This window comes from Galeopterus variegatus, unplaced genomic scaffold, assembly GCF_000696425.1.
Source record: "Galeopterus variegatus unplaced genomic scaffold, G_variegatus-3.0.2 Scaffold3051, whole genome shotgun sequence".
NCBI lineage: Eukaryota > Metazoa > Chordata > Mammalia > Dermoptera > Cynocephalidae > Galeopterus > Galeopterus variegatus.
Genome location: NW_007729162.1, coordinates 144,951 through 169,895, shown reverse-complemented (window position 1 = coordinate 169,895; position 24,945 = coordinate 144,951). Strand labels below are relative to the sequence as shown.

Sequence of the window (24,945 nt, the reverse complement as noted above, 5' to 3'; positions counted from 1 at the left end):
GTTAACTTAATACCAGCAACACCATGAACTGCTTAATCCTTAGACCTGATCACTCTGTTCATTAAGCCACTCTCCTCAGGGAGAATGAAGACTATATCCACATATTCCACCCCAAAAAGAATTCCAAACAAGCATGAAGCCAAAAAGGTATGTACTGCTGTGATCTCAGTCTTCAAAAGCATTATTTGACACAAAAAGAACAGATGTGCTATACTAAAAGTCTTTGAACTGTGTGGCATGTCATGGCCCAGTCAAATCAGCTCTTGAGCCCTTTTTTCCCCCCAAAGATTTATATACTCCCTAAGGCCAATGGGCCTTCCAATAGATATACATTACAGAGTCAAAGTTATAGAATTGCATATTTTGCTAACACAGGACAATATGAGTAGGAACCTTCCTTTTTTGAAAGACTCTCTCTGTTCTTGGACACCTCCCTGACTCAGACTGATATCAATGTAACCTAAACAACTAAAAAAACAAAAAAAAAAAACCCACAAAAAAACCCCAGCCACTTGAATTTGAATGGAATTTTGGCTGGCAATACATTTGCAGCTTAGCTTTCTATCTGTTTCTGCTCTGCAGCCCAAATTAGTGCCTGGATCTTTCTCCTTAAACTCCCACCATTACTATGGAGCCATGTGTTGTGGCAGCTGGTAGCTGATGTGTCTGCTTTCACTAATAAGCAAGTGCTTTTTTCAAGTAAAAAATAAGAAAAAGCGGGAAAAAATAGAAATGCAGTGTAATTTTTTTTGCTGTCAAGGGTTCTCATCACTAAATTCTTGAGACTAATCCATCTCCTCTCAGTGGCTTATTGAGGACTGTATAATCCTTGACATTGGGATCAGACAGTTGCCAACTCCAGGTAGTGCACTAGTGTTGTGCGAACCGGTATCGTGGCTTTACATTCTCTCCTCGGCAGTCATTTTGCCTCTTAATCATCACAGATACAGAGGTAGAAGGGAAAGACTTGCAATTAAAATCTAGCAAGTGCAGCCTGGAGGAGATTTCAGGAATAAATATTCGTCTACTCCAAGTAGTGCCACTGGAGGCTGACCATGGGAAGTGTGGAAAAAGACTCAGAGGCAAAGAGGATTGAGTAAAAGCAGCAGGGAGAATACAAAATGGAATAAATATTCGTCTACTCCAAGTAGTGCCACTGGAGGCTGACCATGGGAAGTGTGGAAAGAGACTCAGAGGCAAAGAGGATTGAGTAAAAGCAGCAGGGAGAATACAAAACGATGCAGGGACAACCATCAGAAGCAAGATGCAAGAGTAATTACTAGAACTTAAATTCTTCAAAGACTATCAACCCTTTTAGAGGGTCTTACCCTGTTGTATACTGTGCATCTTTATAGAACTTTCCATCAGTAGGTAAGTATTTGTTGAATAGCTTTATGAATAAACGAATGGATGAATAAATGATTTGGGGGAATTAAGTATTAAAATGAATGGAATTTGTCCTTAATTGCATAATTAAGTCAACATTTCCTGGCAAAGTAATACTCAAGGAGCTATCTTCTGTAGAACACAAGCATGATGGGCTTTTGGATGGTGATTGGAGAGATAAAATAATTGATTCAGCTAATTAAACATGAGAATAGAATTTTAAGTCTATTCTGTATCTCAATTATCCATATCACATTTTTTAAAAAGCATGTTGAACAAATGGTTAATGTAAAAAGAATTGTAGGGGAAGAAAATTCGTTTGTCATGCTTAAGATTAGACACATACATGTCAACAGTTGGAAGCTTATCAGTGGGTTTAGGAACATTATTTATTTGTTTCTTTAAAAAGACTGAAATGGACCATTACTTTGTGTGTTACTATGTGGACCTGAAGAGACACACTTTTATTTTAAAACATTCATCAACTCAAGCTTTTCTTTTTTTATCCTACTAGAATAGAACGGCCTTTGTAAAAATTTTAACTAAATCTCAAATGTATAAGCTGATAGAAGGGAAGAAGCAGATCCAAGGAAAAGGGAAATTTGATAAGTGCTAGTTTGCTCAAAAATAAGTGAGGAAAAGGAAATGAGCAAGTGCCAAAGGGAAATACCCTAAATATGACCCATGATTAATATAAGAAAAAGTTCTATGCATTCTCTTCTGCAACTCAGTTTTAGAAAAACTAGGTGAGCTTCAGTTTTGTAAGAATGTTTTTTTTTAAATACTCAGTCTTTGTTAAAAAAAAAAAATTCTAAACTTCTAGGCAAACCAATGCAGATCAGCCTAACATTCTAAAAATCTAAATGTGAGCAAACAAGACATTTATAGTTGTGGCACAGAGCTCTAACCCACTATGCATCCATGCTTTTCTGACATAGAGTTCTTAAAGATGACAAGGCAAAATATTTTTTTTTTTCCTTTTTGTCTTTTTTACTGACCGGTAATGGGATCGCAACCCTCGGTGTCGCGCCCGTACCAGGGACCGGCAACGGGATCGCAACCCTCGGTGTTGCGCCCGCACCGTGCTCAGCCAGTGAGCGGGAACCGGTCTCCACATGGGATCAGAACCCTCGACGGGAGTGCCCCCGCGCTCCCAAGCGGCACACTCTCCAGTGTGCCACCGGGCTGGCCCAAGGCAAAATATTTTAATACCATGAACTGAGTTGAATAGTGTACATGCATCTTATAATGTAGTTTTATTCCTAGAGAAGTCTCTGTTACATCAAAGAACTGGGCATTAAATATCCGAAGGTGTCAGTGTAGAGCTGCATCCCGACTCTTACACATGACCCAAACCTAATTATTATCCTGTTGCTTTTCAGGGTAGAATCATTTGCACTCATCTTAAATACCTACTTCCCCCAGGCAGACTGTCTCGGTCAAAGATGCACAGCTTGTATCCTAATTCATTCTCCAAAACTCCACGGAGGGTCAGTAATACAAATTCCTCTTCTTCTGCATTCCTTGCATAGGATACATAAACATCATACTCCTTCCCATCTAGCAAAAGGAACACAGATTCAATATAAATTAGGAACGTTTCTCAACAGTATTACAGTTTTTCTTAAACACAACTTTTGCATGCTAGACCTTTTTTTTAAAATTTTTAACATGTACAAATTGTGACAGATTCCAGTGTGAAATTTCAAGTTTTATCTGATGTGTCTTCTAACCTCACTGAGTTGAGACTTTATAGTAGAGAAATAGTAAGGTTTCACCTCTTCAACTGTGAATTAAATCATAAATCATAGGTGCTGGCAACGAATACCACGCAGAACATCTCTACTCCCGTCCTACTATATATCGCTCATTAATATATTAAAATTACAAATTGAGCAAAACTTTTAAAAACCATCTAAAGTATTTATATCTGAAAAGAACTACAATTAAAAATACACTAAGACTCAATGGACCAATCCTTCCCAAAGTTGCCTAATTATAAAAAATCACCTTCCACTAAAAATACATCTTCTGTGTCTCTTCCACAAGCCTACTAAATTAGAATCTTTATGGGGTGGACTAAAAATCTGTATGTTTAAATGCTCCAATCTTATCACTAGGCAAATCTGCTTTAGAGCAGTGCTTCTTAAACTTGAGTGTGCACATGAATCGCTTGGGAATATTGTTCAAATGTAGATTCTGATTCAGGAGGGATAAAGTCTAAAATTCTCCTAATAAGCTCCCAGGTGATGCTGATGCTGCTGGTTTAAGGATCTGCTTTGAGTACAGAGACTGTAGAACTGCACCCTCTAGCACAGCAGCCACAAACCACATGCATCTAAATGTGGCTGGACTGAACTAAGATGTGCTGTAAGTGTAAAATACAACACATTCTGAATTTTGAAGATTTTTAGTACCAAAAAAAGTCTATAAAATATCTAACTTTTTACTATTAATTACATGCTGAAATAATATATAAATATATTTAGTCAAATCATTATTTTCAATTGTTTCTTTTTATTTTTTTCTAATGTGGCCAGTAGGGAATTTTAAATAGCATATGTGCTTGCATTATATTTCTATTTGGACAGTGCAAATCTAGACTAAATCTCATATAGAGACAAGAAAGAACAATAACACACATTGGAAAGATTTTCAATAGTACAGGTTGAAATAAAAGCTAATCCGCTTATTAAATGTTGCAGTTAATCTAGGTTTTATCAAGTCAACATGTTTTTATTTTCTTTGTTTTGAAAAAAAAATGTGTTCTAAAGATGACAGTAGAAGAGATTTATATCAAACGTCCACTACTTACCTAAAATGGTTTCATCTGTTCCAAAATGAGCCCGGTAAAATAGGACCATCTCCAGCCAGTAAACATGGTAAACAACAATGAGAATCACCACCAGCAGGACCGTGGCTCCAAAACCACATGCCAGTTCCACTGTGTATACTGGAGCTACCAATGAGTGAACAACAAAGAAAAAGAATAGATTTCTATGTGGTGATTACAGTGACCCATCATCACGCAAATAGCTGGATAAGCCAAGCAGCTGAACTGTGCACCTGCCTTCTATGGGTGAACAAGGAGAGATAACATGGTAGAGTTTAAGCACTATTTTTTAATACTAGACTGTGTCATATTTGTCTTTTTGTTTCTAGCACCTGGTATAGATGGTGTTTTTAACTATTAGATGATTTGAATGGACTTCAGTGATACACAAATTAAAATAGTATTTTCACATTGGGAAGAATTTAGAAGGTCATCTAATTCAACTCAATTTGATACCTGAATCTCCTCAAAACTATTTTTGAAAAGTGCCATTCCATCCTCTGTTTGTCCACCTCTTGGGATGGAATCCTCATTGCTGCCTACAGAGCCCATGATGTTGGTAGAATTGTAATTGTTGGAGCAGCTCATTTGAGTAAAACTATTAATATGTTCTCATTAGTTTTGTTTTATCCTCTTGTCATATGGGAGGAATTTAGGTCCATTTCCTTTATATTCAGAAATAAGTCTCAGATATTTTATTTTCATTGGGCAGAAGCAGAGGGCATCCACTAAAGGCGAGTATGCTTGACTCTGAACATATCTCCCATATCCACAGTTCTACGATACACATTCCAAAGACTGACTCGCAATATCTGATTTCCATATTATCTGCTTATTTTTTTATATTATAGGCACATTAGCAGTTTTTTTGGAACTATCAGAAATAGAGACCATTCTTAATTATCTAAAAACTAGATCAGTCATTAGCTCTGTAAACAAGGTCTGTCCAAACCAAATCACCAAAAACCTTTTTGTCTCATTTACCAATGCCCTTTCCTCAAAAACATCAGGAAGACTTGACATCATGCCTTTGCCCATTCTATGACTTCTGGGTGGAATAACTCTTTCTTTTTACTTTCCAAGTTCATGATCAAATGCTATTATTTTGTATAAGCTTTCACAAAATAAGCTCTTCTTGCAACCTGAGCTCTGCCTGGTAGAAATACTCACTCTTTCCTTAATTCATAATTCTATTGCAGCATTTTTTATGATATTGCAATTTATATACAGGCCTGCTTCCTACTCCCTCCCAACTCCCACTAAACCATACATTTTTAATCTTTCTGATGGAGACTCTGTCTTTTTCATCCATCTACCCCTAGAATACCTAATATCTCAATGAACATTTTCAGATATAACCCTTTTACACTTCTGGAATATTTAAAAGAAGCCTAGTACTATACTATGTATCAACAGCTTCATTTGGTTACTTTATTAGCTTGTGATAATGAAGATAAGAGTTTGAGGGAGGAAGAGAATATTTATTGGATCTGAAGCTGGAGTGGCTTAAATTATGTATCAGATGATTTGATAATTACTTATTGGCATCTACTATTTTTCAGAAGCTTTTGGGAATACAATTGGTAAATAAGACAGAAAGGGTCGCTGACCTTTGAAGACTAACATTCTAATGCAGGGAAGTAAAATAAATAAATAAGCCAGTTAGTTTTAAATAATGATCAGTGCTGTAAAGGAAATAAACCAGGCAATGTGATAAAGGGAAAGGGCTGGGGCAGGGGAGGTACATTAGGTAAGGTGGTGAGGAAAGGCTTTTGTGAGCACCTAGGACATTACAGGTATTAAGTGTTTGCTGAGACAAAGCATGGAAGAACCTCATTCAAAGTTGGAATTGGGGCCGGCCCGGTGGCGCACTGGAGAGTGCGCTGCTTGGGAGTGCGGCGGCGCTCCCGCTGAGGGTTCGGATCCCATGTGGAGACCGGTTCCCGCTCACTGGCTGAGTGTGGTGCAGGCGCAACACCGAGGGTTGCGATCCCGTCACCGGTCAGTAAAAAAGACAAAAAGGAAAAAAAAAAAAAAAAAACAAAGTTGGAATTGTTCTTGAAGCTCCCTTAGTTCAAAGTACATGGATCTTTGCATATCACCACCATGAAGTTCAATTATATACTAGTGAAAAGAATTCCATTTAAGTCAAGTATCTATCCTAAGAAGAAAATGTAAGCAGCTTGTATCTGAGCCTTAAGTTCTCTAATTAAAGGGCAAATCATAGAGTTTTGAGTTTATCATCCTAAACTCAGGATATTGTACTGCAGGTATATCCTGGGACTCAGCAATGTAAAATTATTGTCAGGTACTCTTGTATTCATTCCATGAATAATGGTGCTTTAAAGTAAGAAAACTCCATCATAAAATGACAGAAGCTATGCCAGTGCAGTTGTTGAAAATTTACTAAGATCAATATGGGTAGCTGGCATGAACATCACTGTGTCCTTGGTACTTCTCAATACATGTTATGTTAACAGTACACTGGGGTAATTTCCACTGTTATTTTCATTATTTGCTCCTTTTTTGGCTCCCTCTTGTTGGACATTTTGTGATCGGCAGCGGGGTGGGAAGGCATCAGTGGCTACACTTATGTGAAATGGGTTTTTTAAAATGTCAGTAGAGATCTTGCTTAGTGACCCAAAGATCAATTTACCCTCATAAATTTCCCTCTGCCTTATTCATTTTACTACTTCCTATTGTATTCCTAATGAGACTTTTTATTTTGTTTTTTTTTTGGTCACGCAGTCACATCATATTCACAGATTGTATTTGGTGGAGCTATCTTGATATCAATAAAGATTTCCCTAATGCTACTTAACTAATTGGACTCAAATAATACAACAGCCTGATTTCCTATATGGCTGGAGTCATGTGCAGGAAGTGCTCTACAAGGCTTCCACTTTGTAAAGCAGTGCTGGCTTACAGGGAAAGGGTGACCCCCAGCCTACATTCTCTGTCTTCCCCAAGCTGGAACCTTGAGCATTCTGGTGCAAAGATTTTTCTCTGATGCAATCCCAAACCAAAGCATTTCCCGTCAGGAAGGAGTGATGCAATTTGACCAAATTGGACTCCTAAATTCCCTCTTTCATCAATTTTGCTAATAATCTGATTTGAGATGCAGCCAAGTTTAGCCACTTGTGGTTACTCCCTGAATGAGAATTTCCTCCATTCTTGTTTGCACTTCTACAGTGATAACTGGCTCCAAAGCCCAAATTTCCAGCTAACTGCTCTTGGTTAAACCAGTCCAACATTTCAGCTCTATTCTTTTTCCCCCTATCAAGTTCTTGTTCTACAGTCTCCTTGGAAATTTAGTTATCCCCCTCATTTTCATTATTGTAGTTGGAGCTATCCATCGAGTCTCCCAAACAAATGCCAGCTGCCTGGACTTTTCCTGCCACAAAACCCATGGCTACTCTGTGCACAATTACTGGAACCTCTTCATGATTTTTGAAAATGTGGCATTGACCATCTTCCTGAATTGCAAACAAACAAAATGCTTTATTTAAATGATGGTAAACCAGAGTCTTTTGACCTGCAGACCTGATTTTTTGGCTATTATAGTGTGTCAAAACTTGTGCACTTTGGACTTCAGCTTCTGTCCTTAGAGGAGTAATCAATAATGGACTAGTATTCCCTCCACAATAACTAAAACAACAGTTTTTCAAGACAAAAGAAGACAGTGGTTACACAAGCTAAAGAAATAGGAATTAGAGCTCAAGACTATTGAGTTGCATTGAATTTATAGGCCTGGCTACCAAAAAGATGAGAACTATGTAGAAAAGGAACCCTAGAAATCTGCATGGGGTTACCTCTAGTCTTTGGACGAATACAAAGCTGCATATATTTAGGGTGATACATTATAAGGTTAGGCAAAAAACAGCTGGGAACTGAACAACTCTAGGAGCACATGCAGGGCTAGGAGACACTTGAGTTAAAACCCTTCAGAATGCAGAGACTTTGTTTAGCTCTCCAAGTGTTAAGCAGAAACCCCAGATAGGACATGGCTTAGAAATAGGTCCCTCTAGCCCTGTGGAAAAGGCTATTTTAGACCTAGACTAACAAATATCAACAAGATGCTTTTGAAAAAGCAAGTTGTTATGCAAGTAAATTAACTAATTGCTAGAACAAAACTTAACACTCTCTTACAAAATCCAGACATTCAATGATGCAACATCCATAATGTCCAGCATATGATTTAAAAAACTACACAGAAGGAAAAGCAAAAAGAAATATGATCTATATTCAGAAGAAAAATCAGACAATAAAAACAGAACCAGAATTGACAAAGAAGATGAAATTACCAGATACATACTTTAAAATGGATATTACAAATTTGTCTGTTGAATTAAAAAAGAGGCCACGAACACTATGAACAGCAAATAGGAAATATCAGCAGAGGCATTACAATGGAGAAATAGAAATTCAAACCTGGAAAACACAATTCTGAAATAAAAATGATGCAGATTAGACATCACAAAAGAAATGATCAGTGGACACTAGGAGCTATCCAAACACTAAGGGAATAATAGGATGAAATAAAAATAATAAGAACCTCAGTGACCAGTGGGGCAACAGTGAGTGATCTATCCTAAACTTAATTGTGTACTTAAAGGAAAGAGTGAGGGAACAGCAAAACATATTCAAAAAAATAATAGCTAAATTTTTTTCAAATTAAAATTAAAGTATAAATTAATAGAACCAAGAAGCTTAGTGACCCCTACATAAGAAAATATGATAAAACTACACCAAAGACTATCATAATTAAATTGTTTAAAATCAATGAAGAAGAGAAAAATCTTAAAATCTGCCAGGGAAAAAGAGATGAGACATACATGAAAGGCACAATAATAAACAAAGAAAACAAAAAACTGCCCAATTCACATTATAAATAATATTATCCAGGAGAAAATAGAATGATGCCTTTAATGGGCTGGAAGGGATAAAGAAAAAGTTTCAACCTAAAATTATATATCCAGTAAAAATATCGACAAAGGCATCAGAGCAACATAATGAGGAAATGAAAATCCAATGAACTATGCTGGAACAACTGGATATCCATATGAAAAGAAAATTAAACTTCTAATTCTACCTGACAACATTCATTAAAAAAAGAATTAGAGATAGATCACAGACTTAAAACAAGAGTTGACACCTCATGACTTGGTGGTATGCAAAGCTCTCTTAGGACACAGAAAGCAGTAACCATTAAAGAAAAAGTTAATAAATTACACCTCATCAAGAACCTCTGTACTAAAATATACCATTAAAGAAACAAATTTTCATGCATAAAAGTATTTGAAAAAGATATATCTGACAAAGGACTAGTATCCAGGATAGATAAAGACTTTCTACAATTCAATAATAAAAATAAAATCAATCTAATTCTAAAATGGGCAAAATGTTTGATCAGTCACATCACGGAAGAAGACACACAGATGGCCAATAAGCACATAAAAAATGCCTAGCATCTTTAGTCATAAGAGAAGGGAAAAATAATAAAGTACCACTGCACAATTACCATAATGGCTAAAAAACGAAAACAATGACAACGAATGGTGAGGATGTGCACACGCTGTTGATGAGAGTGTAAATGATAATCTCAGCATAAACCTAACATTAGAAAAAGGCATTACAAGAAAAGAAAATTACAAGCCAATCTCTCTCATGAGCAAAGATAAGGGCAAAATCCTTAACATGAGCAAAAACCCTTAACAAAATATTAGCAAATAAAATCCAGCAGTATGTAAAAAGGACAACAAATCATGTTGACATGAGAGTTTATTCTAGCAATGCAAGATTGGATGAACATCTCAAAATCAATCAGTATAAATCATGACATTGACAAATTAAAAAAAAAAAATCATACCCTCTCAACAGATGGAGATAAGAATTAAAAAAGAAACTTACAACACATTTATAAAAAAAAGTCTTAGCAAACTAAAAATTTAAGGCTAACCTCTCATATGGCTAAAGGTCATCCACCAAAAAACCTACAGTTAACATAATACTTACTGTATAGAAACTGAATGCTTACCTTCTAAATTTGGGAACAATGAAAAGACAGCCACTCTCATAACTTTTGCTAATCATTGGATGGGAGGTCCAAAAACATGAAATAGACAATAAAAAGTAATCAAAGATATAAAGTTTGGAAAGAAAGTAGTAAAAATTGTTTAATTATGGGTGGCATGATCAAGTGTGTAAAAAATCCTAAAGAATCAAAGAAACAAAATAAACAAAAATCCTATTTAATTAGTGAATTGGGAAGTTCAAAAGATCAAGGTCAACACAAAAAAATCAATTAAAACAGCATTTCTGTTTTATCAATGAACAATTGGAAAATAAAATTTAAAAGAATACCACTACAACAGCATCAAAAACAAAATATTTAGAGATAAATTTAACACCACATGTGCAAAACCTGTACACTCAAATAAAAAAAAAAAAAGAGAAAAATCAATGAAGACCTAAATAAATAGAGAGATGTATCATGTTCATGGATTGGAAAACTCAATATTACTAAGATTTTAATTATCCCCAAATGGATTTATAAATTTAATACAATCTACTCAAAATCTTGTCAGGTTTTTATGCAGAAATGCAGAAATTGATGAGCTAATACTAAAATATATATGAAAAAAAATATGGCCCCTAAAATAGTCAAATCAATCTTGGAAAAGAAAAAAAGAGGAGGACATATAGTATCTGATTTCATGACTTACTTTAAAACTATGTTAATCAAGATTTGGACTAAAGATAGACAAGCAGATTAACAGATCAGAATAGGGAATGTAGAAATAGACCCAAGTTTTGGCCAAGTTTTCAAACAATTCAACAAAATCAGAAAGACTTTTCAATATCATGCTGGAAAAATTAGCTATCTATATGAAAACAAAACAAAATACTAAACTTTAACCCATATACCTCACACCACAAAAATAATTTGAAATGGATCACAGGCCCAAATATAAAAACAAAAATCGACTAATTTTCTGGAAGAGAATACAGGAGAATATCTTTCTAACCTGAATAAAGGAAAAGATTGCTAATACAGGATTTAGAAAGCACTAACCATTTAAGAAGAAATTGATAAAATGAACTTCATCAAATTTTTTAAAATTGTCAAAATAAAATGAATTTACAAACTGGGTGAAAACATTTACAAGTCATAAATCTGACAAAGACCTCTGTATACACATATATGTTTATCTCCTATAACACATTACATTAAAAAGCAAATGACCCAAAACAAAATGGGCTGAAGAATTTAATGGACACTTCACAAAAAGAACTATTAATTAATGATGAATAAGCTCATGAAAAAGTGTTAAACATCATCAGTATCCATGAAATGCAAATTAAAAACACAGTGTGATACCACTATCCATCTAATAGTATGGCTCAAATTTAAAAGTTGAACAACTCCAAAAGTTGGTGAGGAAGTAAAGCACCTACAATTTATATACATTGCTAATGGAAGTGTAAAATGGTACAACCTGTTTGAAAATAGTTTCCAGAATTTCTCATAACGTGTGGAAGATTTCCTTGACTGATGTGTGTTTTCCCACCAGATTAAGCTCTCTAAGGGCAGGGACTTTGCAGGTAAATGAACACCTTGCCTTAGTCTCTACTACTCTGTTATAGAACAACTGCATGGTTATCTGGTTTACATTAGCTGCCTCTTTACTACTTTGCTTTAACTGACTAGATGAAATTATGCTGTCAGTAAGACCTATCCCAGTGAATTCCTCTCCTTCCTGTCCTTAGCCCCTTCCTGTCATCCTTTTGATGAATACATACAATGTTTTGTTAATGAATTCAGAGAAGGAAGGCCCCAGACATGTTGTAAATGTTTGAATGTGGACTCAGATATCACCTCTGCATTTGAGCATTAGCTGGCCCAGAACAGAAGCCAAGTAAACAAAACCATACCACCTCTGGTACCACTGGAAGTACAGAGATCCGACTGGATTACATACATGTCACCTTTCTGCACAGATCGTCAGGTGTAGTAGACCCACATGTCACCTCACCTTCCTAATGCTGTCTATACCATGCTATTTACAGCAGGGGCTTCTTTGAAAGGGTTCTGGTGGGCAAATTTGTGCTTCACTATTACATAAAACATTATTTTAATTGATTTTTCTGGATCCTATCCATTTGACAATAAGTTATTAATTTATGTGATCCTCCATAATTGTTCCCCAGAGCACATGCTTTAGGAGTCCCACAAAATGCTCCATAATTAATGAATCTGGAGTCAAATATATTCAAAAACATCCTGCCTACTATAATCCAATCCCCTGCAGATATTCATATCAAATGTTAATAAAGACTCTAAGAGGTCCTGAACCAAAGTAACTTGATTGATTATGTTTAACCTAGACTCTGTTATCACTTACTTGACTATAGAAGCCTTTGTTAAATAATATGTAAATCTTATGGAAGTAAAAAGAGCTAACATATACTGAGCATTTAAAATAAATGTATATATGCGAGTAACTGTGCTGAGCACTTTAAAAACAACCTTGTGAGGTAGTGGTATTATTTTGTCTACTTTAAATATAAAGAAATTGAGGCTTAGAGAAATTAAGTGACTTTTTCAAAGTCACAGAGTTAGGGTGCACGGAAACCAGGATTTCAACATAGGCCACCGGATTCTAGAGTACAAATAACCCATTGCGGTACAATATTAATTCTTAGCAGTGTTTTGGAACTAACTTTGGGAGACTGCCTTACATCATGTACTTTGGTCTTCTCCCTTTATGCTGGCTTCTGAGTAGCAGAAGCAACGAGTTATCCTGAACCAATCCACTAAGACTTCTTAAGAGGCATATACATCTCAGGCTTTTGCTCTTTACTTTTGAAATTGTAATGAAATGTTGAGGTGAATCTGGTTTTTTCATCACCTTTAAGAAAGGATTAAGTCCCACTGTGAAATGTAACAATTATGAGACAGTTTTTCTTAAATTTTCCCTTTTGATATATTATAAGCTCTGTTAGACACTAGGACCCAGGACGATTCTGAATGACCTGACTGCATGGGTGATATGCCATCGTTACTTTTTTCCAGACCACTGAAAAACATTCTTGAAAGGATTAATGGTCTGGGATTCTGTGTTAGGTGAGAGACTCAAAGAGAATCTTGGACACAGTCTGTTTCAGGAGCAACAGCTCACAGAAGAAGGCTTTATAATTTTTATTTATTATAAAAAATATAGTAATATCAACATAGAAATCATTTTTACATCATGTTAAACAATTTTCATTTTAGCAATTATGACTAGTAGTTATGTAATAAACCTCCTCAAATATTGATACACAGTGTTTAAAATGATAATTTTATAATTATACTTTTTCTGAGAACAAATATTTTATACCTTACTCATCTACTTGCATACAATTAGGTGTTTGCTATTTATAATGTTTCATTATTACATTTGTAATGTTTCATTATTATGCTGCTAAGAATATTGATGAATACGTAATTCTCTTTCTGTTGTTAGGAAAAAATTCCAAAAGTATTAGGTCAGATGGCATGATCGTTTTTATGACTCTTGAACTCTGCCATCAATGATTTCTAATACAATCTTTATAATTCGCCAACAATTTTTGGCTCTATCAGTTTTATTATATCCCTGGTAACTTCGAATTTTTTTATTTTTCATTTTTCATGATTGCATAGATATAAAATTGTTCCTTATTATTGTAATCAATTGGTTTTTTTAAAGCCACATTTGGGCACTAAGATACTAACACTGTCAGAAGCAGTATTTTTAGTATCTTTGCATAGATGGAAACTTTCTCTCAAGATTTTTCATTCAAGTTTGAGTCATGACTATTCATCAGATGTTGTGCTAGGTACTGGCGCTCTCATTCTCACCACTATATTACGTTTGGAGTTCAGAGGTTCATTTGCTGAGTGCATCCGTTACCTTTCTGTTTCACCTTGGCTGCTTTGTCAACTTCCCCTTTGGCATTTCTAGCATGACAGACATAACTGCGCTTGAGGTCCTCGGGGGTTACTTTCTTGATGCTCAAAATCTGAATTCTTGTTTCATCTTCTGTTCTACTATAACTTACACTAGAAATAGGGGAGAGAAAATCAAAGCATTCATGAGACTCAAGGCTACTCACTGTGTGCGAATCAGAGAAGTAAGCAACTATAGAGACCCCAGGTGAGGGCAGATGGAATGTTGCCTGTAATGCAATAGTTACAAGAGGGGAATACTAGATTCCAATACTGCTTTTTACCATTTCTACTGCACACTATGCCACTGTCTAGATCAAATCTCAGTGTTGGCTTCTTACTACAGATCTCTTTCCAAAGAAAAAGGTCTCCTTTGCTCAAACTTCTGAGGCAGGAGGCTGTATTGATTTAGAGCGAAGCTTCTGTGGCCACACCCATTTGGGTTTTGATCCAGGTTTTGTCATTTAGTACACATTTGACTGTGTACTTTGGGCTAGTTAACTAATCTGTCCATGTACTGGGTTCCTCTTTGGTAAAAGAGAAGAGTAGTAATGCCTACGCAGTGAATTGCGTATAATAATTTGCTCAAGAATTCTGAGTATGTTAATACTCTCAGAATGTTAAATATAAGAACAATGCTTAATAAAATATTTATATAGGCTATTCTCATTATCTGACAGGAAGAGCTGATGCATTTCAGTGATTCCCAAATCCTGGATTCTGAACCCAGAATATTTTGATCAAAATGCTGAAATCCCTGGTTAATACTAACATGTAGAAAGAAAAAACTGCTCGGAACAAGTAAACTTTGCAAAAGTAAATATATCTAACCTCAGTGAGTGCTTTGGGTCTGTAATCAAGACTTAAAACTCGCTTGAACTACTTTGCTCAAAGGGGAATAAAATCTCTCTCCTACAGCTGACTGCTGTGTACCTTCTCCTTTTGATTAGGCTTGCTGTCAGTCAGGAGAATTTGGTTAAGGACTCTGATTAGTTTAGCCTACGCTTAACTCCACTGCTCTCCTATAAACACCGAATACGTGTTGCCATAAGCAGCAGGGAGGAGCAACATGACTTTACGTATTATTCATTTGTTATTATTATGAGGATGGGAAGCACAACGTTCGGAATTCCTGAAATGATCAGTAACTCTCCCAGCTTCCAGCCACACCTTTCATCAATTTCTTCTGTAAAAAGTACTCCAGTTTCAGCTCTTTTTGTGTCTTTGAATATGTTCTGCTTTCCTAACTTCTAGATGTTCCTTTTATCAGGAACATTCCTTCCATTTCTTTATCTACTTAATTTTTACCCACTCCTCAAATCTTGATTTGGGTACTATATCACTTGAAAATTATTATTTAATCCCCTAAAACTGATTGAACCCCCATTAAATCCTCCCCATACATCCAAAGCTTTCCAGTCATTGTATTTATCACATTATATTAAAATGTCTGTTCTATCATTGTTACTCCTACAAAATCTTCCTAGTTAGCAACTAATTACCTGATGCAAAGGAGACATTTTATAATTTCTGCACAAAGTTTGAAATTACTATTAGCAAACATACATCTTTTGAATTCTAGAAATTTGAGTAGCTAAAGATCCATTTGCACATAGGCGAGAAAGCTTAAGGTCTTAGAACTACTTTGTCATATAGCTGATTAGCTGTGAATTTTTATTAATTGCTGCAGTGAACCAATTACTCTTTGGCAATAGTATGCTTCATTTACAGAAGAATTTTCTGTCCTTAAAGACCCATACTTTCCTCTATGCTAAGTAAGCCCCTTAAAAAATAGGTTTATTTAGGAATAAAATAACCTGGGTTGTTATTTTAAGAGTGAAATAAATTACTACCCATCCACATTTAAAATAAAATTTAAAGAACATAAATGTATATAATCAATATTTTAAAAATTATGAATTATAAGTGTAACACATGTTATGTGAATTGAGAGAGGAGGAAAAAGATAGGAAATACATGCTTATTGCAATACAAGACACTAAACATAATTATCTGAGGCACAAACATGTAGTCCCAGATGCCAGGACTGAGAAGGAGAAGAACACAACTACACTGACAGGCTTTCATGTATCCTCACTCTACACTGTGGCCTTTTCATTCATGTGGGATGTGTATTCTACTTCCAAGTGGGTATTGTACGTGTGCGAATTTTGCTAGGCTTAAGACAACAGATGCATGCGCCCTATGGACAGGCTGTGATGAAGAAGATGCCCAACCTCAAAACATTAAAATTCAGTTTTTTAATGGTCATCAGGCAGTATCTTGTCCTTGGATTTCAAGTCCAATAATTTGGCTTTGGGATGCAACCACTAAAGATTTGAAAATCTTGTTGATTTTTGTTAATGGTAAGCACAAATGAGAGTGAGTTTTTATTTCTATTGACTAGTATACATTAGAGGGCATTGGACTGAGGAACAAAGGTTAGTCACCACCATGCCTGTCCCCATGATACCTTTCATTAATGGTGACATCAACGGTGATGTCATCGGGCTTTTTTCCATCAATGGTCCACCAAACCTCATTGCGAGAATCCATCAGGAAACTAAAATAGACTTTACAAGGGATGAGTAGCTCCTCTCCTGGAAAAAAAAAAAAAAAAAAAAAAAAAAAAAAAAAAAAAACACAAAGAAGTAGGAAAAAAAAAAAAAAAAAAGCAATTCAGCAGATGACATCAACCCATCAGTTTGTAATCTTCACGCAGCTAATTGGTTCTACCCTATGGCTAATCAAAAGCTGTAAAAGTTACATGTACCAAAAACCCTACTTATGATTAATTCTCTAGTGGACTAACATAAGGTAATGTACAATCCTTCATTCCAAAACAAACAAAGAAGAAGGCCATCAACTTGATATAAAATTTCCAGAATGACCATTTTTAATACAATCTAAACATGTTCTAAAATGACAATATTTGTTAAAAAAGGCCTCTGATGACATCATTTTTAGCCCTAAACCACCGCTGACTTCTCCTCTGCTTTGTTACTTCCTTCAGAAACAAATGGTGGTCACTAAGAAAAGTTCCTTCAGATCTTTGGTCCTTGGCTCAGGGAAGACAGGACAGTACCATCACTGAACTGGCGAAGGAGGCCCTGTCTTGAAATGCACAAGCTATTCAACAAATACATTCAATAAATGTAAAGACGAGTTACAAATAGAAAAGTTTATGCTATCCATCTGAGAGAGAACATGAAGTTAGGAAGATCCCTAGGCAGAAAATAATAATAATAATAATAACAACAACAACAGCAGCAGCAGCAGCAGCAGGAGCATATTCACTGAGAACTTTGTACAAGTTATTATGCTAAATATTCATGCCTATTAACAGTCTTAGTCTTAACAAAACACTATGAGGTATCTTTTAAATTCATGTTTTACAGATGCAAAAATTTAAGTTTAAAGATATTAAATGATATTTCTAGGTCAAACTGTTAATAAGTGGCAGGCCAGGATTTGACCTAGACTGACCTCCCATCCCAGTTTGCCCAGAATGGTTCTGTTTTATGCCTCCTTTCCTGGTTAGTTATTAATATCGACTGCTTTCACTCCCAGAGTATCTGGGTTTAGATGATAAATTCCATCGACACCCTAATTTGAACTTAGGTTTATCTGACTGAGTGGTCATACTCTATCCTCCTTTCTAATGAATGGTTTTTAGTCTTCTCCCTTTAGTTTTCTATATCATTGAGAAAGATAAAGTGAACATAAATTTGGGAATATTTTTAAGCATAATATGACAGGTAGATGAAAGATATTTATGTAATTAATAAGGGTTTACCCTGACAGCAGAAAGAATGTTCATATTACTATATAAAGCCACTGCTAATTCTAGGAAACCTAAAATTCTGAGATTGGCAGACCTCTTAGTGTGTTCTCTATTTTTTTAAAGGCAAATCATATTTGCAATCTTATCTTAATTTTTTTTTTTTTGGTATTGTTCTCTACCTATGTGGACCACTGCCTCAATTGTCTTTTGAACATTTTAAACCTCTTTAAATACCTCTTTTATACCTCTTATTGAGTTCAAAGTGAAGTTATTGTAAAAGATACAATACAGAAAATGTTAAAATTTTCTATGGCTTTGTATTCACTTAACTGTGGGAGGCTTTGAGTCAGAACAACAAATTATGGCTTATTTGGTCAGTTATGAATTTTTGTCTAGAATGAAAAATTATGAAAACTAAAAGGAGACCCAGAGAGCCACAGTAAACATTCCATAGTATTGTAAAACCAGGGGTACTAGCTATCAGTTGTTACCTATTTTATTTACACTCCTGCTTCTAAGCTCCACCTTTTCATAGTGGAGCAGAACCTTCAGAGATGTCTTGTGCTCATATTTCAGGTTTGGCAAACCAAAGCCCCATGCATGCTAAAGTTTGCATTACATAGAAATCACAGTCAGCAGAGGAAGACTGCTAGTAGAGGAAAAATGGAGCAGATGGGAGAGAGAAGAAGAGAATCCCTGAGCTGCCCATGAGATCGATGAAGTAGCTGATCTCCAGAGTTGCATTGGTTTCTGACGACATTTCAGTTTCAATCCATACATTTCTTTATAGCAGTCCTCTATCCTCTTGCACTAACTTAAACAACATGTTATTCCTTGTAATTAGGAGACTCTGAAATTCAAAGGCATAGTTGTAATTACCAGGTTCTTTCTCATAGACCACGTGATCATTGGGTGAATAGATGTTGGGAGGCGCTGCATCATTTGGAGATCCTGTCGTAGGGAAGAAATAAAAAAAGGAAGTGATGTTAAATCATATAGCTTTTATTTCTACTAACCCATTTCAAAAATCTACTCTTCTATGAAGCCTTGCCCAACTTCCTGGCAGAGTCTGTCAACTCTTCTTGAGAAGAGCCACAGTCCAATATATACCCGAATACTACACTTCATTCATTTAAAACAAGCAAACAAAGTGTGACATAATAAGAAATATGGTCATATGCCACATAACATTTTGGTCAACCACAGACCACATATATGATGATGGCCCCATAAGATTATAATGGAGCTGAAAAATTCCTGTTACCTAGTGACATCTTAGCTGTCATAACTTCATAGTGCAACATATTACTCATGTGTTTGTGGTGATGCTGGCTAGGAGCAATAGACTACATCATATAGCCTAGGTGTGCAGTAGGCTATACCATCAAGGTTTGTATGAATACACTCTGTGATCTTAGCACAATGAAACTGTCTAAAGACACATTTCTCGGAATGTATCTCCATCATTAAGCAAAGCATGACTGTATATATTTGGGTCAGCTCCACATTCCTGATACAGAGCTCTAAAACTCTTGGAATTTCCTCAGTGATAGGGGCAATAGAAACATCTTTTGTTATAACATTTGGTCTTAGTCCCTGGTTCCTGACACAAGAGCTTCGAAGAGCCTTGAGATCTCTGGAGTGATAAGAATATCTTTTGTATACTAATATGATAGATTGGTGGACGGAGTCTCTAGATAGCTTCAGAATGAGGTCTAGTCACCAGAAAGACCAAGGCATAGTCGAAGGCCTGGAATGTTCAGTCCTACCCTCCAATCCTTGGGAAGGAGGAAAGGGTTAGGGAGAGTTGATCACCAATGGCCAATGATTGAATCAACTGCGCCTATGTAATGGAACCCTCATAAAAACCATAAATGACAGGGTTCAGAGAGCTTCCAGATTGGTGAACACATCCCCGGGCGAGGAGTGTGGAACACCCCAACTCTATAGGAACAAAAGCTCCTGAACTCAGGTCCCTTCCAGATCTCACTCTACATACTACTTCATCTGGCTATTCATTTGAATCCTTTGTAATATCCTTTATAATAAACAGTAAATGTAAGTAAAATGTTTCCCCGAGTTTTGTGAGCCTTTATAGAAAATTATCAAACCTGAGGAGGAGGTTGTAAAAATCCTCAATTTGTAGCCAAGCTGGACAGAAATGTGGGTACCCTGGGCATGCACTGCTTGTGATTAGCATCTGAAGTGGGGGGCAGGGCAGTCGTGTGGGACTGAGCACTTAACCTCTGGGGTCTGTGCTAACTCAGAGTAGTTAGTGTCAAACTGAATAAAACCGTAGAACTGCACTTAGTGTCCTCAGAGAACTGGAGATTTGCTTGGCATGAAAACCCACACGTTTGGTGACAAAAGTGTTGTGAGCATAGAAAAACAGTTTTTCCTTTACAAAAAAACAAACAAAACATATTGAGTGTCCTCCATGTTTCAGGATAGGTTGTTTAACCAGTGTTCTTGCTTTCTAAAGCCAACATGAGAGAGACTTCTTATACTACAATATGATTAATTGCTTTAATATCATAATCAATTATTTCTTCTCTAGATATTTGTCTTCAACTTGCCCAGAGTGTCTAGTATGGAACATGGTTAAATAAATGTTAAATGAATGAATAAACACATGAAAAATTCAAAATCACAATTTTAAGATTAGCACATAAGTCTACTTGATGTCTACTCATCAGATGAATGTTCATTCATGGGACTGCTGGCTTTTTATAACATTCGGTAGTCCTAAATTGAAAGAAAAATACCTTACAGAGGGCATTTTAATGTAGTGTTAAAGAGTATTTAATAACTAGGTTCTAATCCTCACTTGATCACATATGAACCATATGAACCGAAGGTTTTATATAAACTTTGCGAAGCTAATTTTCCTTAACTCTAGGATAAGGACAAATGAAACTCACCTCACATTTAAGGTATGAGGAATGAACTGTGTAATATATATTAAAGCATCCATTAGAGGTACATAATATTCAGTACTTTGCAGCTTTAAAAAACAAACCTTTATTGCTTGAAAGTTGGGTAAGAATCTCCTCCCCCATCTGTATCTGTCAACATTTATATATCTATAAAACAGGGTGACCAAGCATGCCTGTTCCCAACTTTCCAAAAATGGATATGCTTAAGTTCATATATTAGAAACAACTGCTAAAGAAGAATATAAATTTAGATTATCCACTTGACTTCTAAAATCTACTCATGTTAGGTTCTAAATTTAGAGGGTTTTTTTCCCCTCCTGAATTAATTCCCAACTCAGCATAATTCAAAAACAAAGCAGAAAAAGAGACGTGACTACAAAATTGTTTGATTTGAACTTCATTTGCACTATGTTAAAGCCTTTTTATTTATTTATTTATTTATTTTATTATTTTATTTTATTTATTTTTTTTTTTTTTGAAATTTACATAGAATCTGGTGCCAGACTAGTAGACCTGAGATTTAGAATTACTTCTACTACTAACTCAGGGAGTGTCTTGAAACAAGTTGCTTCCTATTGTGGGGCCTCAATGTTTCTATCTATTAAAAGCTGGGGTATGGCAAAATAACACTCATATATGCTCTAATTTTTAACACAGTGATATTAAGGCTAGCTGCTAAAAGCCAGGTATCCTGACACTGGTTCTCCTGATTTCTGGATTTGCCAGGAGTCTGTGTGGGCAGCTGGGCATTGCCCTTCCTGTTTCCCAAGCTTCTCACCCCCTATTCTCTCAGTGCCAAACAATGGTTGAACACTACCAGCAAATACCTTCAGCAATAGCTATAGCAGTTTCAGTACCTAGAAAGATATAGTTTACTTAATCCAAGTAAAACACTTTTTGACAATAATATTAACTACAATTTATAGAGCTTCTACCGCTTGCCTGCAACTGCAATAGTACAATATGTATACTATTTCTAATATTATCAATTATCCTGAAGGTTAGGTCTTCTTAGTCTCAGAGTACAGATAAAAAGACTGAGACCTTGATCAAAGTCATATTGCTAATAAGTGTCAGTGATATAATTAGAACACAGATCTGTCTCCTAGTCTTTTCACTCTCCAAACTGCATTTACTTAATTCATTCACATATAGATTCAGTTGACCAATAATCATTGAAAGCTCACTGTGTACATGGAATTGCTGAAGGCTCTGGGGATAGTGTAGAGAACAAAAAAACCTGTCTCTTTTCTTATAGAGTTTACATAATTGTGTGTAATAAATGATTAAGAGCCAGAATCAGACTGTTAATTTTTTTTTTTTTTTGTGCTTAATGCAAATCATGCTTACCTACCACCTTTACAGTCAGAGTCCTGGTGAGGTGGAAAGTACGTCCATTTTCTGGATATGTAACAACACATGTGTAATTTCCGTTATTTGAAATTAAGGCAATGAGAAAACTCAAGTTAATGCCTTCAGGTATTACATTGTTAAAATTCTGTACTTTATGACAGCCCTAGAAGAAGTAAAAGAAAAGATGTTTGCTCTTTAGATACATGCATAGAAAATAAACAAACATGTGTGTACTCACATCTAGTTTTGCACAGAACATCCAAATATTTATGCTGCGTGTTTTACAAAACTATTTAGGTCAAGTACTTGACAATGTTTCTGCAAAGAATAAACGAAATAAATGTCATTATCTTTTCTGCAAAAGATAAATTAAAATCCTAAACTGAGATATGACTTTTAAAGCACCGGTCCCCTGTCTCAGAATCTGTTATTCAAATTCCAGCAATCCCATGTTGATAGTGAAGCAAGTTTCAAGTTCTGAAATAATGGCTAAGGAAACTTGAGCAACTGTAAGCCGTGCTATTTAAAAAAACAATTATAGTTTTCTTTTCTTCACTGATTAAATTAATTCAGGAGTCCACTCAATCTATCTGATAAAGCAGGCCCCAATTTAGATGTCTGATTTTGGCATTTTTCATCATCCTGTAGAATGGCTATTATCAGTCATATCCAAACAATTTTGTGTTTTTCTTCTACTTTATCCCATTTTTTACAATTGAGTATTACAGAGTACAGAATCTAAAATTAAAAGATTTCTTTCGAACTTTATCAAGACCTAAGAGTTTAGTTCCCCCCCAACTCATATTTTCATATAACTTTGTTGATTTTTAAATTGCGAGATTGAACTATCTCATTCAACGTAACTAGAATCCTGTTTTGGATCTCTCAGCCTCACTCGTTGGCTATATTTTTTCATATTTTTTTTCTTATCTTAGAGAAAAAAATCAATACATTATTTGTGACAAAATATATGAACTTTTTACTTTTAGAAAAACTTTTTGTTTTTTTTAAAAAACATCAATAATTCATCTATTACAAAAAGGATTAGGTTATCTCCAAGGCCCTTTGGATATTTAAAATTCTGAGTCTATCACTGGCTGTACTTTCAAGTTCCTGTATTTACATAATTATCTTTAATTCTTATATACTTAAAGTTTTCTTACTTCAATTCCTGGAGCATGTGTTTTGAAATATGACAGTTACACTAAAAGGCACATTTTGTAATTCTTTGTGACAGGAAATATGATTTTAAGAACAACACTGAACTTTTGTTTCATGGAAAAAAATCACCAAAAGGAAGCTGATACAAACACACATTAACATTTGTTATGCTTTTATTCCCATCTTACAGATGAGGAATCAAAGGCTAGAAAAATTCAAAAAGTGTCAACGTCACAGCACTGGGCAGTGTCAAAGCTGCAATGTGAGCTTAGATCTACTTGTTTGGAAGCCCTTGCTTTTAATTCCACTTATTTTCCTCATCCTATATGGTAACCCTGCACCTATGCCACACCTGGAGCCAGCCCCGGTGTTAAGTGTGATGCGGCTCTGTCACTTAAATCAGGCTAATTACTGTAAACAACGATAAGCTGGAAAAACATACTTTTTAGGATGAGAAGTCAACTATTATTACTAAAATTGTCAACAGCATTTTTTAAGAATGTGCTGAAAGGAACTTTTTATAGTAGTTTCAAAGTTATTAGGCCTATAATATTTCATAAAAGGAAATATATTACATTCTTAGTATGTACATGTGTGTTGGGGTAGTTTCAGGGCATTGTTGAACTATAAATGTCCATTAATTTTAACCTATAGTGTCTGGTTAGCTCTGTCTTTTTCTTATAAGCAGCTCCATTTCTGGACCCTTCAGCACATGCACCTGAGACACACAGTATATTTTCAAACATAACAAATGATTCCTGAAAATAAATTCTGCAAAATTTTATAATGAATTCAAAACCATTTGGAATCCATAAGGAAACAGCTATGAAGAAAGACTTGGATACCCAAAGAACAGAAAACATGTTTCCAAACATAAGAAATGAGTTAACAGTAAGTGCATTTCCACAATAAAGCAAATACTTGTTTGACTAGAAGATGAACAATCCTAGTTTACCCATCAGTTCCTCTTTCTGAATTCAAAAGAGAGAAGTTAAATAGAAGAGCCACTTTTCAACTATGCAATGGTTGCTGTGGCAACTGACCACAACATATAGTTAAAGAACAGCACAAGAAATGACTTTGTGATCCTGGAGCGGAAATGAGTCTCGGGGAGGTGAAGGGAGTGGGTGGAGGAATGTCATGAGGAAGTTAGGACAAGTGTTTCCATTCAATACACCTACAATGCGTAAAGAACTGTGAAGAACTGTGCGAAGGCACAAAAGTAGAAAAGACAAAGTTCCTTACCTATCGGTTTTCACAGTCCAGCAGAGGATTGCAAAAACACAATGAAAGACATATTGGGATATCGGCGCAGGGAATATAGGAAGAAGATAACACAGAAAACACTTTTTTTTTTTTTTTTAATTCCAGGAATTTAAGCAGAGACATGAAAAATAGAAAATGTTTTAAAAAATATAACGGTAAAGAAAGATTTGGGCTGAATCTTTTTTTTTTTTTTTTTTTTTTTTTTTTTTGTTTTTTTTTTTTTTTTTCCGTGGCCAGCAACGGATCGCAACCC

The 24,945-nt window shown here is 35.4% G+C and overlaps 1 protein-coding gene across 2 annotated transcripts in view; it reads right to left on the bottom strand.

Annotated features, from left to right (window-relative positions):
* Positions 1 to 24,945, bottom strand: part of IL1RAP (interleukin 1 receptor accessory protein) — a 121,488-nt gene that overhangs the window by 10,274 nt on the left and 86,269 nt on the right. For both annotated transcript variants that reach the window (XM_008583819.1, XM_008583820.1), the window contains exons 5-10: positions 22,263 to 22,428; positions 18,856 to 18,927; positions 16,666 to 16,792; positions 14,158 to 14,306; positions 4,202 to 4,345; positions 2,803 to 2,946 (exon numbers count right to left, since the gene is read on the bottom strand). In XM_008583819.1, the coding sequence (XP_008582041.1) occupies positions 2,803 to 2,946; positions 4,202 to 4,345; positions 14,158 to 14,306; positions 16,666 to 16,792; positions 18,856 to 18,927; positions 22,263 to 22,428 (802 nt within the window). The remainder of the gene's footprint in view (positions 1 to 2,802; positions 2,947 to 4,201; positions 4,346 to 14,157; positions 14,307 to 16,665; positions 16,793 to 18,855; positions 18,928 to 22,262; positions 22,429 to 24,945) is intronic.